Source organism: Bos mutus, chromosome 11, assembly GCF_027580195.1.
Source record: "Bos mutus isolate GX-2022 chromosome 11, NWIPB_WYAK_1.1, whole genome shotgun sequence".
NCBI classification, from domain to species: Eukaryota; Metazoa; Chordata; class Mammalia; order Artiodactyla; family Bovidae; genus Bos; species Bos mutus.
The window spans coordinates 20627620-20644170 of NC_091627.1; the positions used below are offsets into that span (position 1 = coordinate 20627620).

Here is a 16551-nt window from a genome sequence, read left to right on the forward strand (position 1 = left end):
CTGCGATGGGTGAAGAGGGCAGGGTTAGGCTGCGGGGCGGGGTGTTTCCCACCAGGGCTGGACCTGAGGATGCTGGTTTGTAATCCTAAGAGTCTTTCTCCTTCTCCCTGTCTGCTCAACTTCTTTGCCGTCATTTCTTGGTTCCACGTTGTCTCATCTGCCAGACCTGCCAAGTCACACGCTCATCCGTCATCTGGCTAAGATGGCGAAGCAGCCCCTGGAAACAGGCGCTCGCTTGGACATCTGGCCCTTCCCTTCCAAAAGCAGCATCGTCTTTTGTTCTGGCAAACGGCAGCCGGGCGGGAGCTTTCCTGCGCAGAAACTCCCCTGTTCCGTTCACACACCTCTGCCGTTGTCCACACAGGTGCCACCTTGTGTGTGATCTGTCAGGACCGCAACTCGCTCCGCCAGACAGTCGTCCGCCTGGAGCTGGAAGACGAGTGGCAGTTTCGGCTGCGAGATGAATTCCAGACGGCCAACGCCAAGGAGGACCGGCCACTCTTCTTCCTGACCGGACGGCACATCTGAGGGTGGAGCCTGCCCAACCTCAGGCTGCTGAGGCTAAAGGAAGAATTAGAACCTCGGGGTGTCTGGACCGGGACGGGACCCAGTGGTGTTTGCTGCCACACCTTCATGGTAGGTGCCAGGGAACCATAGGTCCCAGAGATGCGTGGAGACTTACTGAGAGCCACAGGGACGAGTGGATGGTGAGCAAGAACTCCAACCCCAGACCCCTAGGTTCCGGGCCAGACCCCACCGCCCTGGCCTGTATCGAAGTCCATTTTATGAAGAACAAAGTTTTGCTTACTGTCACGACATCCATACGCTTCCACGGACACACTTGGACAAACTTGACTTTCCTCTTAGTTCTGAAGGATCCCTCTTGGATTATTTTGTAGAGATGCCAGCATTTCAGATGATGGATGTGGTGTTGGCTAAGTAGGTTTCCCTCTAACCTACTCCAGAACAATAGTCCAAAAGACCATTTTAACCATAAAGGCTGGACACAAGGAAAAACGAAGTAGGTTCACTTAATTATGAATTGTGTAAGGTTACTCTTTTAGAAACTAGCCCAAAGGCATCAAATTTAATAAAGTAAAACAAATAGTTTCACTTCAGAGCAAATACGATTCTATTAAAATAGTATAGGGTAAATACCCTACCTCTTAGAAAGGGCAAAAGTGAAAAGAAACTTTTTTTTTAAAAAACTACAGGGCTTGCAGGAAGGAAATTAGGGTTGCAGAGATTGACCTTGAGAAACAGAGTTTGCCTTACAAAGGAAAGAGAGCCAAACGTCTTTCTTGAAACACACAATGAAAACAACCAAAGTGATAGGGAAAGTAGCTGATAAGAACTAGACTTCTGACTCTAATTTATTGAAGCTCAGTTTTTAATCTCCTTGAATTGCTCGTCTTCTCTTCTGAATGTTTGGTCCTTGTCCAGAGAGGAAGGGGACAGACAAGGTCACGGTTGTACTGTGATACCCGTACTCTGCCTTGCCTGCCGGAATACATTTTAAACCAGCATGTTAGGGTGCCCCCTAGAGGCTGGGCCCAGGGCCAGGTGCTTTCACTATCTTGCTTACCCTTTCCAGCAGCCTTGTGCTGTGGCATCTTTCTTCCCGTTTGAAAGGTGAGCCAGTTGAGATGGAAACAGTGCATCGCCCCAGGATCACACAGCTGCAGACTCCGGGGAAGAAGAGAAGCAGAGCAGACTCCGGGGTCCGTCTCCCCAGCCCACCACACTGTTTGTGGAGTGGCCCGTAACCAGAGGAAAAGTTGAAAGGTCCTCAGAAATGAATCAGCAGAATGCATTCTTGTCCATCCATCTTAGACGTTTATAAGCACTCTAATGGATACTAATCTGAGAAGGAATTATGTTCAAAGATGATGCCAAAGAGTTAATGTCAATCTTTTCTTCCCTGAGGAAAAAAAAATAGTCCATGAGTATAAAAATTTTAGATCAATGTTTCTAAAAAAAACGATCACTTTGTATATGTCATTATTCCTATTTTGGAATAAAAACTTACCTTTTTGAGTTCTACCTTCTTGAGTCTTTCATAAATGGTGGCTTCTAGGCTGCTCTTCCCGTTTTATTTGTTAATTTAAAGTTGAAAAAAAACCTAACATTCTTGTTTGTTCCAGCCTTATAAATAAAATTCATAATGCATGTATTGTTTCTTTGGTGGGAATGAATTGCAGTATCTTAGAGAACTACCTGCTTGAAATCTCAATGTGTGACAGAAAGGGTAGTTTGGGAAATAAAAGAATAAATTCTTAAAAGTAAGTGTATACTAAAATGTGCTCGTTGTTCAGCTGCTCAGTCATGTCCCACTCTTTGCAACTGCATGGACTGCAGCATGCCAGACTTCCCTGTCCTTCACTAGCTCCCTGAGTCTGTTCAAACTTGTGTCCATTGAGTCAGTGATGCCATCCAATCATCTCATCCTGTGCTGCCTCCTGCCCTCAATCTTTCCCAGCATCAGGAGATCTTTTCCAATGAGTTGGCTTTTCTCATCAGGTGGCCAAAGTATTGGAGCTTTAGCATCAGCCCCTCCAGTGAATATTCAGGATTGATTTCCCTTGGGATTGACTGGTTTGATCTCCTTGCAGCTGATGGGTTGAAGCTCAGGCTGAGAGAGTGTGGATCCCCAGGTAGGCAGGGCCCTGGGGGGCCAGGCCTTTGTGAATAAGACGAACTCACAGCAGCCCCCTCTCTGTGGCATTGTTTTGTCCCCACAGTCACTTGAGGCAGTTAATAGCAGATATGAGCTCCCTAGGACAATACAAAAATAAACTCACAAGTAAAACTCATAATAAAAATAAAGGAAATGTTATAAGGGAGGAGGTGATAACCTCCATAATGAGTCAGTACAGCAAACAATCCTATAAAACAAGTGTAATTAAATTCAGGGGAAAAGATGGTGTTGTATCCAGGACCAAAAAAAACACAGCAATTACAGATCTTGGAAGTTAAAACCTCAGTGGGCAGATGAAATAGACCAGCTCAAGAGTGAAACAGACAGCTGGGAGGTGAGCCGAAAAAAGTCTAGAGGACAGCACAAGGAATGTTCCCAATCTCTGCTCACCCTTTACTTCTTCCTCCATTCACTGTGTATCAGCTGCCCGGCCCTCCTGGACCTCTGGGGCCACTGTGTATCAGCTGCCCGGCCCTCCTGGACCTCTGGGGCCACTGCCAGGCCAGTGCCCACCTCTGCCCAGGGTGCTCCTCCCCCTCACATCTGCCTGGACCCCTCCCTCACTTCCTCTGGGCCCTTAATACTCAAAAGCCACCTCCTCAGTGTCGTCATCCCTCACTGAGTGTACCAGAACACAGTGTGTTTAGTTGTCTCTGCTTTTTTTCTTGGTCTTTCCCCTTGAAAGTAGGAATTGTATGAGATAGTTTCGCTGCTCTGTTCTCAGAGCCGTGATTATGCCCAGCACATGGTGGATGCTCGTGAAATGCCCACCGAGTGAATGAATGAATCTCTTCTATCTTAGCTGATCCCAACATGGGAGCTGGGGGTGGGAGTGGTCAGTGATGGAGGAATTGATAAAATGAGGGAAATTGAGCACAAATTCTTGGTTTACTAGGGGTAGAAGTGATTAACATAATTAGTGAAAAAGGAACATTTAAACGTGTGTTAAAAACATTTAGAGTAGCTGCTAAAAGGGAAAAACTGGATGGCCAACACCTTAAACATCAAAGGGAAAATCAGCACTGACAAAATCAGTGTAGGAGTTGAGTGGGCTGGGGAGGGGAAGGGGGTAAAAAGCAAGAAAACTTGGGGAATAAAGAACATATCTAAAACTATCAATAATGACATTAATTTTCTTGACTCAGATTGTGTCAAGAAAGCTAATCAGACTAGGACTTCATATTTAAAAATTAAATAGGCAATAGGATGTTTTAAGTTAAAGTCCCAGGTTCTACTCAGGGTGATAAGACTGTCCCCAAACTTTGTAAAAATGCCAACTATGAAATATGAATAACTCTGAGAAATACGAGAAGGGGTAAATTGTGTAATCAGAAGGGGAGACTAGTACATCTCTTGCAGAAGTAAAGAAGACTCACAGAAATGAGAGTTGGTCTACAGTAATTAGCCTTCAAAGAGGAGAGGATTCTTGTATAATAAAAATTCCAGAAAATGTTCTAGGATGGATAGTAGTGATGGTTGCATACATCGTGAAAGTGCTAATTTTTATGTGTACATAAACACAATAAAAAACTCTCCCAGAACCTTGGGAAATATGGAATCCTGTACTTCTGCAAGGCCAGATAACAGTCACCCCAAAACCAGATAACGATAGTAAGTTCACACCAATAATACTGATTCTCTTTTCCTGAATGCTTTCAGCAATCTAAGACTCTTGCAATAAAGGAGGAGAAATCGTGCTCCATTTATATGGAGCAACATCGAGCAACATTTATATGGATGTCAGTGTTCTCAACACAGGATGTGGCAGTGCAGAGGGCATGGAATCTGAAACTGGGAAACTTGGGTTCGCTTCTTGGTTCCTTTGCCAAGTCAACCAGCTCCATATGTTAGCTATGAAATCAGCAACAGTGAGTAGCAAATTTTTTTCACCATATACTATGGTTATGTATTTTACTAGATGACTAAATGTCCATTATTTCATTTAATCATCACAATTAACACTTGAAGTAGATCATTGGTATCATTTTACACAAAAGAAACTAGGGCTCAGAAAGGCTAGGTGACTCATCTGAGATCACACAGGTCTCAGGTGACAAAATGAATCTAGATTCATCCCTGCACGTGTAAGGACAGTTCCATTAACATCACAGCTACTTCTTATTTTGAGTCATTTACTCCCACCAAATGCTGTATATTAGTAGGTGCTGTTGGCTTCTAAGACTCTGTGCAATGAAAAATACTGATCCCAAATTTTCTCACTGAGAGGAGAGGTGTTGGGTTGCCTGTTGAAGGTGGTTCTGGGTTCATGCATGTACCACAGGCAGCACATAAGTACCATCCAGAGTCCAGGAAACCCCCAGCATCAAGGTTTAGAAACCACTTCCAATAAAGGTGTCTGCACTAAACCTCTCAGGTCTGGCTTCAGATTCTGCAGACAGCCCTCATTTCAGGGAAAACCATGAACCAAGGGCAAGTCCAGTGTCCACAGCTGCTGTTTCTTTTTCAGTCTACTGGCTTAAGAAGACTTCCAGCTCAAAAGGAATTAGCATTTTAATTAGCGAAACAGTTGGAAAGGCCAGTACAGAGTTTTCAAGTCCTTCAGGTCTAGAGGAGAAACAGAAATTCTGTGACTGCATTTGTCATTCGCCGAATAGACTGTCCCAGTTTCCTTGTGCCTTTTCTTCTAGAACTCTGGCGAGCAGCAGTTTTTCTCTCTTAGGATCTTTACTCCATGCAAGGTTTTTCCTTGGGTGGCAATCCACCCTGCCAGAAAGAGTGGGCTTTAGGTGGTGCTGAGTGGAATTGTGTTCCCCAAAATGATATATTGAAGTCCTAAGGAGAGTGAAAAAATTGGCTTAAAGCTCAGCATTCAGAAAACTAAGATCATGGCATCCGGTCCCATCACTTCATGGGAAGTAGATGGGGAAACAGTGACAGACTTTATTTTTCTGGGCTCCAAAATCACTACAGATGGTGACTGCAGCCATGAAATTAAAAGATGCTTACTCCTTGGAAGAAAAGTTATGACCAACTTAGACAGCATATTAAAAAGCAGAGACATTACTTTGCCAACAAAGGTCCGTCTAGTCAAGGCTATGGTTTTTCCATTAGTCATGTATGGATGTGAGAGTTGGACTGTAAAGAAAGCTGAGTGCGAAAGAATTGATGCTTTTGAACTGTGGTGTTGGAGAAGACTCTTGAGAGTCCCTTGGACTGCAAGGAGATCCAACCAGTCCATCCTAAAGGAAATCAGTCCTGAATATTCAAAGTTTTAAAGCTGAAACTCCAATACTTTGGCCACCTGATGCGAAGAGCTGACTTATTTGAAAAGACCCTGATGCTGGGAAAGATTGAAGGCGGGAGGAGAAGGGCATGACAGAGGATAAGATGGTTGGACGGCATCACCAACTCAATGGACATGAGTTTGAGTGAACTCCGGGAGTTGGTGATGGACAGGGAGGCCTGGCGTGCTGCAGTCCATGCGGTCGCAAAGAGTCAGATACGACTGAGCGACTGAACTGAACCTTCAGTCCTTCAGTATGTGAATTTAATTGGAAATAGAGTTGTTGCTAATGTAGTTAGTTGAAATGAGATCATATTGGAGTCAAGTCGACTCCTAATCTACTTGTAAGTGGTGTCTTTATAAGAGAAAGAAACACAGGAAGAATGCCATGGGCCCATGGACACAGACTGGAGTGGTCTATCTACATGTTAAGGAATTCCAAGGATTGCTGGGGACCATCAGAAGCTGAAGACAAAGATTCTTTACTAGAGCTCCAGAGATGGGCCTTTAAGATCAGATCACAGGACTTCCCAGATGACTCAGTGGTAAAGAACCTGCCTGCCAGTACAGGAGATGCAGGTTCGATCCCTGCCTGGAGAAGGAAACCCACTCCAGTATTCTTGCCAGAACCCCATGGACAGAGGAATGTGGTGGGCTACAGTCCATGTGATCTCAAAGAGTTGTACATGGTTTAGTGACTGACCAAAAACAACAAGGGCATCACCGGCTCAGTGGACATGAGTTTGAGCAAGCTCTAGGAGATGGTGAAGGACAGGGAAGCCTGGCGTGTTGCAATTCATGGGGTCATAAAGAGTCAGACATGACTGAGCAACTTAACAACAACAACCACAGGCGTCCTCAGCCAGTGCCACAGCCCAGCCACGCAGGGCAGAGAGGGGCTGCCCCTCCACATGCCCATCTGGGACATGTCCTTGTCCATCCACCGGGCGGCCTTATGCCCGACTGCAGAGCCACCTGACGGGAGGTCCCCGAGACCAGCGCTGGGCGACTCCTTTCCAGGACGTCCTTCTTCCCCGACAAGGAGGGTGGTTGGCTCTGTGCAGGCTTCCTGTGAGGCGTGTGTCATCGCCTCTGGCCTTTTCTCACAGCCTCTGGGGCTGGGGGCTGGGACAGTCGCCTCCCAGCCACACAGCGCTGCCTGTACAGCACCCCGGGCCGTGTGCCCAGCCTGGGCCTTCCTCCTCCAGCCGCATGTCCTGTCTTCCTTGCCCATTCCAGCTTCTCACTTCAAACAAGGTGCCCATCCAGGTGTGTGTGGGTAGTGTGTTGATTTGTCAAGTATGTATGTGTCAAGTATGTGGTGTGATACATGTGCATGCATGTGTGTGCACATGGTGCGTGTGTGGTGTGTCTGTGTGCACGTGGTGTGTCTGTGTGACTGTGCACACATGGTGTGTGTCGTGTATCTGTGATTGTGTGCATGCGGTGTGTGTGGTGTGTCTGTGATTGTGTGCACACGCGTGTGTGGTGTGTCTGTGTGATTGTGTGCACGTGATGTGTGTGCACAGGTGCTGGTTCTGACATGAACCAGGTGGGTGATGGTGGATCAGGAGTTGGACTCAGTTCGAGAAAACATCAACACAGTTCTTCAGAAAGAACCTCTTCTGGGTCTTTCTAGTCTGCGCCCCAGTATTCTCTTCCTGCCCCTTTGCAGGCCTGTGGCTTCAACAGCTTCTAGACACTCATAGGAAAACCATCCTTTCTCAGGCCTCACAAGGCTTCAGGAGCAAGGCTGGCGTGTCAAGCCTGTGCAGACAGGGGAGGGGATGGGGTTTGTGGAGGACTGGAGGGAGCCTGCCTGGACGAGAAGAGTGGAAGTGCACCTCTTCTGAACACCATGCTGGCTGGAGAGCGTCTGCAGGGCTGTCCTCTAGAGCAGGTGGACATGCAGGCCAGAGAGGAGGGGGGCAGCTGGTGACCGCAGGCTCTCCGAAGTGCACAGAACACCCTGGTAAGGTGAATAGCTGCTCCCTTACTGGGAAAGACGAGAGAATTTTACTATGACTTATGTGACCTAACCATGCTCTGGGTGCTGTGGATTTGTCATTTGTGGAAATTCATGGGACGTCTGAGCCCGCAACCTGTAAAAGCTGGTGGACTTCTAGGAGAGCAGAGAAAAAAGAAATAATAGTAGTAACAACAGTAGCAACAAAAACAATGGCAGCGAAAATATATTCTTTATTATGCTCTAGGCACTAAGCATGTAGTCGTCAGACAGCATGAAAAGATGGGTATTATTCATCTCCTTCATACAGATGAGGAGACTGAGGCTAAGAGGGGCAAGTGACTTGCCTGCAGGTACACAGCTGGTAAGCAGCAGAGCTGGGCTCCCTTTAGGTCCACCTGATCACGCGGCTTGACTTATTAGCGTTGAAATTGCTGAGCACTAGAGGGCTAGGCACTCAGGGTTGTTCTGCTCATTATTCAATTTCATCCAGGCTGGGGGTCCTGGGGGAGCCCCAGAGCTGTAAGCTTAACCCACTTGGGCGAGGCTCCGGGGTCCCTGGGGGGAATGACTCCATGGGGTGGTGCTCTCGACACAGGGAGCCGAGGGCCTCCAGGAAGAGTTTTCTGAAGGAGGAGGACACCGCGTTGTACAGGACAGGGGTCACTGCCGAGCTGACGTAGAAGAGCGTGTTGGTCACCATGTAGAAGTAGTGATAGAAATCGTAGAGCTTGCTGGAAGGGAAACCCGGAAGGCTGGTTAGAGGCCCTGCTGCCTGCCCGCCGGGTCCTCCCCTTCCTGTTGGGAGCGTCTCCCCCTCCACAGGGCCAGGTCAGGAGGGCCTGCTTCCTGCTATCGAGAAGCACAACGTGCATTCAAGAAACATTCCATCAGCACTGGCTGCCCTTGGCTGCCACACTCCACCCAGCATCGGAGTCCCTGTTCCTGGCTGCCAGGCCCAGCTGCCTGCAGAATGAAAAGCACACCTACTGATGGACAGAGACCATCGTCCAGGCTCTCGAGGCGTGGGGGGCCTTGTGCTGCTGCATGAGGTCAAGGAGATGTGGCTTCGTGATGGGGAGAGAGGCATTCTGAGAATTCCCTGGCCGCCTTGGGAAGGGCTGCACCTGTGTGTATGTTGGTGTGTGTGTGTGTGTGCATGCTTGTGTATGCGTGCACTTGTGTGTGTGTTTGTGTGTGTGCACTCTCATATATGTGCACATGTGTGTCCGAGCTTGTGCATGTGTGCGCACACTTGTGCATATGTGTGCGTGTACTTGTGTGTGAGTACTTGTGTGTCTGTGTGTAGGGGAAATTGCAGCTCTCGAGAACCAGTCATCTGTTGACACAGCTATTTCCTTGGAGGCCACATAGGATCTCTCTCCTCTCAGATGTCTGACTTTCGCTTATCATCAGGGTGCAGTGATTTCCAAAAGGAAGAGAAGGGATTCTCAGCTTGGGTTTTCTCCCGTTGTGTCATGAAATGGGTGTGCACGCTCTCATCTCTAAGCAGCCTCTATTAGCTCGTAGAATCCCAGCTCTGCGGCCTCCTCCCTCTCTCCCTCCTTGTGAGAACATGGCCTTCGCCCTGCTCCCTACCTGCAGGCAGCTCTCCATCCTGGAGTCAGGAGGCTGGAAGCCCTGACTGCCACTCACACGGCCTGAGAAGTTCAGAGAGTTTTCTACATGATGCTTGGTTCCCCACCCTGAACTGGAAACTTTTGGGATAACAGACTGGGCAGGGCCAGCTAGAATGGAGGCCAGAGTTCTGCAGAGGCCAGCAACCAGGGGCTTCCCCTGGAGAGCGCAGGCAATCCCAGCCCCATGCCATGCCCCCCATGAGCTGGGGTTCCTCCCCTCACTCACTCGGTCCACCGTTCGTCAGGGACGTAGCAGTACATGAGCCTGCGGACGTGGTACGGCATCCAGCAGACGACATACACGGCCACAATGGCTCCTGCAGGACAGGTGGGGAGAGAGACAGACAGCAAACACATTAGCAGTTATGCAGCTCTGGGGGGGCGGAAGCTGCCCGAGGTGACAACAGTGTTTCCTGAGAGTTTGTTCCTGGAGTCTAGGGGTTGGCAGGAAACTTTGAGGTTATCTGGCACGCTCTTGTCTGGAAAGAAAGTGAAGGTGAAAGTTGCTCAGTCGTGTCCAACTCTTTGCAACCCCATGGACTATACAGTTCATGGAATTCTCCAGGCCAGAGTACTGGAGTGGGCAACCTTTCTCTTCTCCAGGGGATCTTCCCAACCCAGGTCTCCGGCATTGCAGGCTGATTCTTTACCAACTGAGGTATTAGGAAAGCCCCACTCTTGTCTGGATCTGTCCCTAAACCTACTGTTACCCTGTCCTCTGAGTGAGTGTCCACTTTAATCCTAACTGGTCCACTGATGTGCTTCTAGAAACTTCTACAACATCTATAACCTCCTGGCCACTAGAATATACTCCTAACTCAGGATTGGATATTCCCCCTTGGTCGTCTAACTGCATAGATGTGTGTGCATGTGTGCCTGCTAAGTCGCTTCAGTCATGTCTGACTCTGCAACCCAATGGACTGTAGCCCGCCAAGCTCCTCTGTCCATGGGATTCTCCAGGCAAGAACACTAGAGTGGGTTGCCGGGCCCTTCTCCAGGGGATCTTCCCCGCCCAGGGATTGGACCCATGCCTCTGTGTCTTCTGCATTGACAGGGTTCTTTAACACTAGTGCCACTTGGGAAGCCCAACTGCATAGACAGTAGAACTCAAATGCCCTGCCTTACAAAGCCTCTCCCCTCCTGTGTCCCCTTTTTCTGGTTGATTGATGGCACCACTGTCCATCTGACACCCACGTCATAAGCCAGAGAGTCTTCTCTTTCCAGTACTCCCAAGATCCAGTCTATTAAAAAGTTACTCCCTAGCATCTCTCCTCTCTCCCTTTCTCCCCACCTCCACTGTGCCCACCCCAGGGGACCACATCTTCCCTCCACTGGACTGTGACAGCAGTCTCCTAACTGGCCCTATTGACCTAAACTTCTCCTCCTTCCCTTCCCTCCTTCTCCTCCTGCCCTGAGTGGCAAACCCATTCTCTAATCCACCGAGGTCCCTGGACTAGCAGCATCCACCTCAACTGGGAGTTTGTTAGAAATGTAGACTGTCAGGCACACCCAGACCAGATGCATCAGAATTTCTGGATGGGGGCCCAGGGGTCCACGTCTGACAACTCTCCCCAAGCATTCCTACGTGCATGGAAGTTTGAGAAGCACTGAACCGCCTGTCCTGCAAAACTGCCAAGCATGTATATCTCAAGAGCAAGTCCCCCTGTCATTCCTGGGCCCCCGCTCTTTCAATGATGACCCATTGTCTATGGAAAGAAGTCCAGGCCCTTCACGTGCTGCTTTTGCTACTTGGCACATCACATCACACTTAGCTCTTGGATTTCAGTCCTGTGCACAAGACTGTGACATACACATGGCAGCAGAGACCCTGTCCCTTCCTCCATCCTTCTGGACCTTTGTGTGCGCCTGGATCACACAGGTGCGTGGAGAGACCTCTGCTTTCCTGTGCCTTTAAAGTTGTCCTTACAGAGCCAAGTTTGCCCAGATACTTAAACACACACACACACACACACACAGATCAGTGTCGCATCAGAGAAAGTGGAGAGTTAGTGGGGAACCGGATTTGGAGACCTAGCTGGCCTGCGTCCACAATGCCTGGTCAGCGGGTCCTTAAATACATTGGTTCCTTGTGTCCATCTGAACAATCAGACTCCCTGAGAAGCAGCCAGGGGTCTGTTTGTCTTTGTGTCCACCCCCCTGGAGCTGATGGGGCGGTCAGTGTACACAATTCCCATTCCTTCTTTTAATTATACTACTGTACCTTACAGAAGCCTGTTGGTGATTGTATAACTCCCCAGGGCATAGAGAAAAATGAGACCTAGATAGAGGGAGGAACTAGCTCAAGGCCATGTGGCCAGGGATTGGTGGAGACCGCCCTGGTCTGGCCCTTCCACTCTGGGCGGGGTTACCGGGAACTTAACTGAGAACTTGGATGCTGCGCCGGAGGCCACGGATCCGGCGGGAGTCCTTGTGTCTCACCAGGGCGGCCTGGTCCCCCAGGGCCAGTGTCTTCCTGTCCTCGCTCATTAGCTCCAGGCGGCTGGGGGCAGAACTGCCTGCGGCGGGAGGGGACGGCACCTGGGAGCAGAGGGCTGCCAGGTGGCTCACGGTGACCCCGTTCAGGAAAGCGGTTAATGCCAAAGGGAGCACGAAGGACACCAGCACATTCACCTGGAAAAGGTGATTCCAAGGGTTATGGCGGTCGCTCCAAGGCTTGGTGACCGCTGGTCCTCAGGTGTGCCCAAGGGCCTGGGAATCTGCAGCAACAGGAGCGGGGCTGGGGGTGAGGGTGACAGCGGATTTACAGATGCTGAGAAAATTCTCAGAAAGTAAGGGGAAAGCAGTGAAAATAGAAAAGACAAGAAAACGGGGCGTTTAGGATGCTCACTAGCTAAATAATAGCCATGCTGGAAAGAAAAATAGAGAAAAGAGTGGAGGAAACTATAATGTAGGAAAAAAAAAAAAACACATTTAAGAAAGTTTTCCCAGGGCTTCCTTAGTGGCTCATTGGTAAAGAATCCACTTGCCAGATGAATGGATAAGAAAGCTGTGGTACATATGCACAATGGAATATTACTCAGCTATTAAAAAGAATGCATCTGAATCAGTTCTAATGAGGTGGATGAAACTGGAGCCTATTATACAGAGTGAAGTAAGTCAGAAAGAACAACATCAATACAGTATATTAACGCCTATATATGGAGTTTAGAAAGATGGTAACGATGACCCTATATGTGAGATAGCAAAAGAGACACAGATGTAAAGAACAGACTTTTGGACTCTGTGGGAGAAGGCGAGGGTGGGATGATTTGAGAGAATAGCATTGAAACATGTATATTATCATATGTAAAACAGATCGCCAGCCCAGTTTCAATGCATGAGACAGGGTGCTCAGGGCTGGTGTACTGGGATGATCCTGACGGATGGGGTGGGGAGGGAGGTGGGAGGGGGTTTCAGGATGGGGAACACATGTACACTCATGGCTGATTCATGTCAATGTATGGCAAAAACCACCTCAATATTATAAAGTAATTAGCCTCCATTAAAATAAATTAATTAATTAAAAAAATCCACCTGCCAGTGTAGGAGACACAGGTTTGATCTGGCAGGATCTCACATGCCACAGAGCGACTAAGCCCATGCACCGCAACTATTGAGCCTCTGCTCTAAGCCCAGGAGCCACAACTACAGGGCCCACATGCAGCAGCTACTGAAGCCACTCTCCCTAGAGCCATCACTCTGCAACAAGAGAAGCCACGACCATGAGAAGCCCACATACAGCTCTTAGGGAGTAGCCCCTGCTTGCCACAACTAGTAATAGCCCATGCATCAGTGAAGATGCAGCCCAGCCATAAATCAATAAAACTGTATTTTAAAAAAGTTTTCCCAAAATTGAGGGATATGAACTTCAAGACTGAAAGGTGTGTGGGTGCTCAGAACAATGGATGAAAATAAATCCACATCAAGGCACGTTCTTATGACATTTAGCACCTGGAGATAGAGTAGGTCTCCAAAGCTCCCAAAGGGATAAAACAGGGCATGTCCAAAGGAGGGGAACCAGAATGGCCTTCAGTTCAGTTCAGTCGCTCAGTCGTGTCCGACTCTTTGCGACCCTATGGACTGCAGCACGCCAGGCCTCCCTGTCCATTGCCAACTGGCCTTAGACTCACTCAAAGCAATGAGGAAGCTAGAAAATAATGGACTGATGCTTTAAAATTTGTGAGGAAAAACAGTTTCCATCTTGTAATGTTCTGCCCAGCCATACTGTGAGAATTGAGAGGATAAAATGAAATATTTTCAGACACGTAAATTCTCAAAAAGTGTTTTTACCTTCTATGGACATTTTCTCAGGTCTCAGGAGGTTACAAGAGCATATGTTCCATCAAAATAAGCTTGTGAACCAACATAGAGGGAGACCTGGGATCCCCGAATTGGGTGTCCCCCAGAGGAGCGGAAAGATGGGGTAGCATTGGCAAGGTGCTGGAGCAGAGGAGAGGGCTCCAGACATGATTGAAAAATACAAGATGAGGTTGGTTGATTACCTGATGGGGCTCAACATATTGACAGGGTATTTATACTTCTGGTGTGTGCATGTTAAGCCACTCAGTTATGTTCAACTCTTTGCAATTTTGAAAGCAAGTGGAATGCTTTCCTGTTGCATTTTTATTCCTATTTCCACAGTTTTCCATATTCCTGTTAAGACTGAAGTTGATATATGTATTTCTTTTGAAATCCTTCATTAACATTGAATGTTTTGGCCTCTTTTTCTGTCTGTACAATGACCCAATAAACTAGTTGTTCTTGTCATGGGGCTAAATATCACTAGTTTGGGTGATAATAGAAAAGCAGAAAACTGAGTGGGTCATGAAATCTACATTTTGTTACCTGCTCTCCAGGTAATTCTTAAACCCAATCACGTTTGCTCACCACTCCTGCAAGACTGGGAAGACTTGAGTCAATCTTGAGTTCAAATCTGGAATTCTCTTTATTTTTTTATTGAGATATAGTTGGTTTACAATACTGTTAGTTTCAGGTATATAGCAAAGTGATTCAGTTACACATACATACATATATATTTTTCAGATTATTTTCCATATAGCTTATTCCAAGATATTGACTATAATTCCCTGTGCTATACAGCAAATCTTTGTTGCTTGCCTATTTTATATATAGTACTTTTTATCTGTTAATCCCATAGTCCCAATTTATCCCCGGTCTCTCCCTCCCTTTCCCCTTTGATCACCATAAGTTTATTTTCTAGGTCTGAGGGTCTGTTTCTGTTTTGCATTTAGTCATTTATATTATGCTTTAGATTCCACATATAAACGATATCGTGTAATATTTGTCTTTCTCTGACTTACCTTCACTCAGCATGATAATCTCTAGGTCCATCTGTGTCGCCACAAAATGGCATTATTTCATTCTTGTTTGGACTTCTTTTAGTGCTTCCCTTTGGCCAAGTCTCTCCCCAAATCCTTTGTTTAATCGGGCGGTGAGACCCAACTTTCTGACTGCTGTCTAGCGTGAGAGATGAAAACATAGGCGGTGGGCTCGCTCCTCCCGCTTACCTGGACGAAGACCTGCAGGGTGGTGCGGCTCACCAGCACGGTGCACACGCGCGAGGCGGGCTCCGGCTCCCCGCCCGCCGTCTCCAGCTCGTGCTTCTGCCCCATGATGACGGCCATGGGCAGGGCCAGGCCGAGCGAGGCGGCCCAGACGACGGACAGCAGGCGGCGGGTCTTGCGCGGAGTCAGCAGGCTTCGGGCGCGCAGGGGCTGGCACACGGCCAGGCAGCGCTCGGCGCTCAGGCTGGCCACGCTGAGCACCGTGGCGTAGGCGCAGAGCTCGCGCACGAAGTAGTAGGCGCGGCAGCCCAGGTCTCCGAAGACCCAGGGGTAGTGGAACCACACGAAGTTGTAGAGCTCCATGGGCATGCCGACCAGCAGCAGCAGCAGGGCGGAGAGCGCCAGGCTGAGCACGTGGCAGCGCAGGCGCCCCGGGGGCCCGGCCCGCGCCTTCAGCACCACGTGCACGGACAGCGCATTGCCCGCCGTGCCCAGCGCGAAGATGAGCGAGTAGAGCGCGGTGAACAGCACCTTGGCCCAGAGGCGCGTGTCCACGCCCAGCCGCGCGTCCAGGCTCAGCGCGGGCCCGGGGCTGGGTCCCGGGGCCCGCGGGCTGCCAGTCTCCATCGTGTTCCCGAGACTGCGCTCCCTCCCTCTCCCTGCCCGGAGACTGGGCGAGCTGCCCCGTTGGCCAGCGCCTCCCCTCCTCTCTGGGAACCTCCAGAATGGGAGGACACGCCCCGTGGAGGGTGCCCCGGAGCCGGCGCAGGACCGCGAGGGTAAGCCTGTTAGCTGCGCTCACGTTTCTCAGTTCAGTTCCCTGCGGGGGAAACACGTGCCGGATGGAGGGTGGGCTCATTTTGGGGGGACCTGAGAGACAGTGAGTTGGGCCGAATGCCTCCATTTACTAGCTGTGTGACCTTGGGCAAGTTATTTTTTGTCCTCTCTCAACCCGTTTCTGCATTTAAACAATATTATCTAGACTGCAGACTTTCTGTGAAGATTGCATGGGTGAATCTGTGTCCAACTCTTTACCTGTGGCATAAGCAGGCATCCCACATGTGCCATGCGCTCTGCTGCTGCCTGTGTGTACCATCCCAGGGCAACTGATCAGAATTTGCCCACATGTCAACATTTCCCAGGTAACTCAGTGGTAAAGAATCCACCTGCAATGCAGGAGACTCAGGTTTGATCCCTGGGTTGGGAAGATCCCCTGGAGGAGGAAATGGCAACCCACTTCAGGATTCTTGCCTGGAAAATGCCATGGGTAGAGGAGCCTGGTGGGCTATAGTCCATGGGGTCATAAAGAATCAGACACGAATGAGCATGCATGCAACATTTTGCAGCTGTTATTCTTGGAAAAGGTCTCTTTCATCTTCTTGCTAAAGGCTGTTTCAGTGCCACGGTAATGTCCTCAAGGAAGTCCTCTGTCACTGACAGCTGCCTGCACACGATATCCGCTTTCCCCATCCTTTGAG

The 16551-nt window shown here is 48.9% G+C and overlaps 2 protein-coding genes across 7 annotated transcripts in view; one reads left to right on the forward strand and one right to left on the reverse strand.

Annotated features, from left to right (window-relative positions):
• GREB1 (growth regulating estrogen receptor binding 1) overlaps window positions 1-2173 on the forward strand; it is a 135827-nt gene extending 133654 nt beyond the window's left edge. For all 6 annotated transcript variants that reach the window (XM_070379126.1, XM_070379127.1, XM_070379129.1 and 3 more), the window contains one exon: window positions 365-2173. In XM_070379126.1, coding sequence (XP_070235227.1) covers window positions 365-528 — 164 coding nt within the window. In that variant the 3' untranslated portion in view covers window positions 529-2173. The remainder of the gene's footprint in view (window positions 1-364) is intronic.
• Window positions 2174-8134: 5961 nt separating this feature from the next.
• Window positions 8135-15775, reverse strand: NTSR2 (neurotensin receptor 2). Its single transcript, XM_005903208.3, has 4 exons — window positions 15077-15775; window positions 11930-12179; window positions 9775-9865; window positions 8135-8642 (listed from the first exon to the last, which is right to left on the reverse strand). Exons 1-4 carry the CDS (start codon window positions 15698-15700, stop codon window positions 8384-8386), a joined length of 1224 nt encoding a protein of 407 aa, XP_005903270.2. The 5' UTR covers window positions 15701-15775; the 3' UTR covers window positions 8135-8383.
• Between the last annotated feature and the right edge of the window lie 776 nt (window positions 15776-16551).

Bases quoted from the DNA above. Each gene is read 5' to 3' on its own strand.
- NTSR2 (XM_005903208.3), bottom strand. From the start codon at position 15,700: ATGGAGACTGGCAGCCCGCGGGCCCCGGGACCCAGCCCCGGGCCCGCG. The intron at 12,180-15,076 runs GTAAGCGGGAGG...CACCTTTTCCAG, and splicing joins CCCTGCAGGTCTTCGTCCAG to GTGAATGTGCTGGTGTCCTT. The intron at 8,643-9,774 runs GTGAGTGAGGGG...TTTCCCTTCCAG, and splicing joins CCTGACGAACGGTGGACCGA to CAAGCTCTACGATTTCTATC.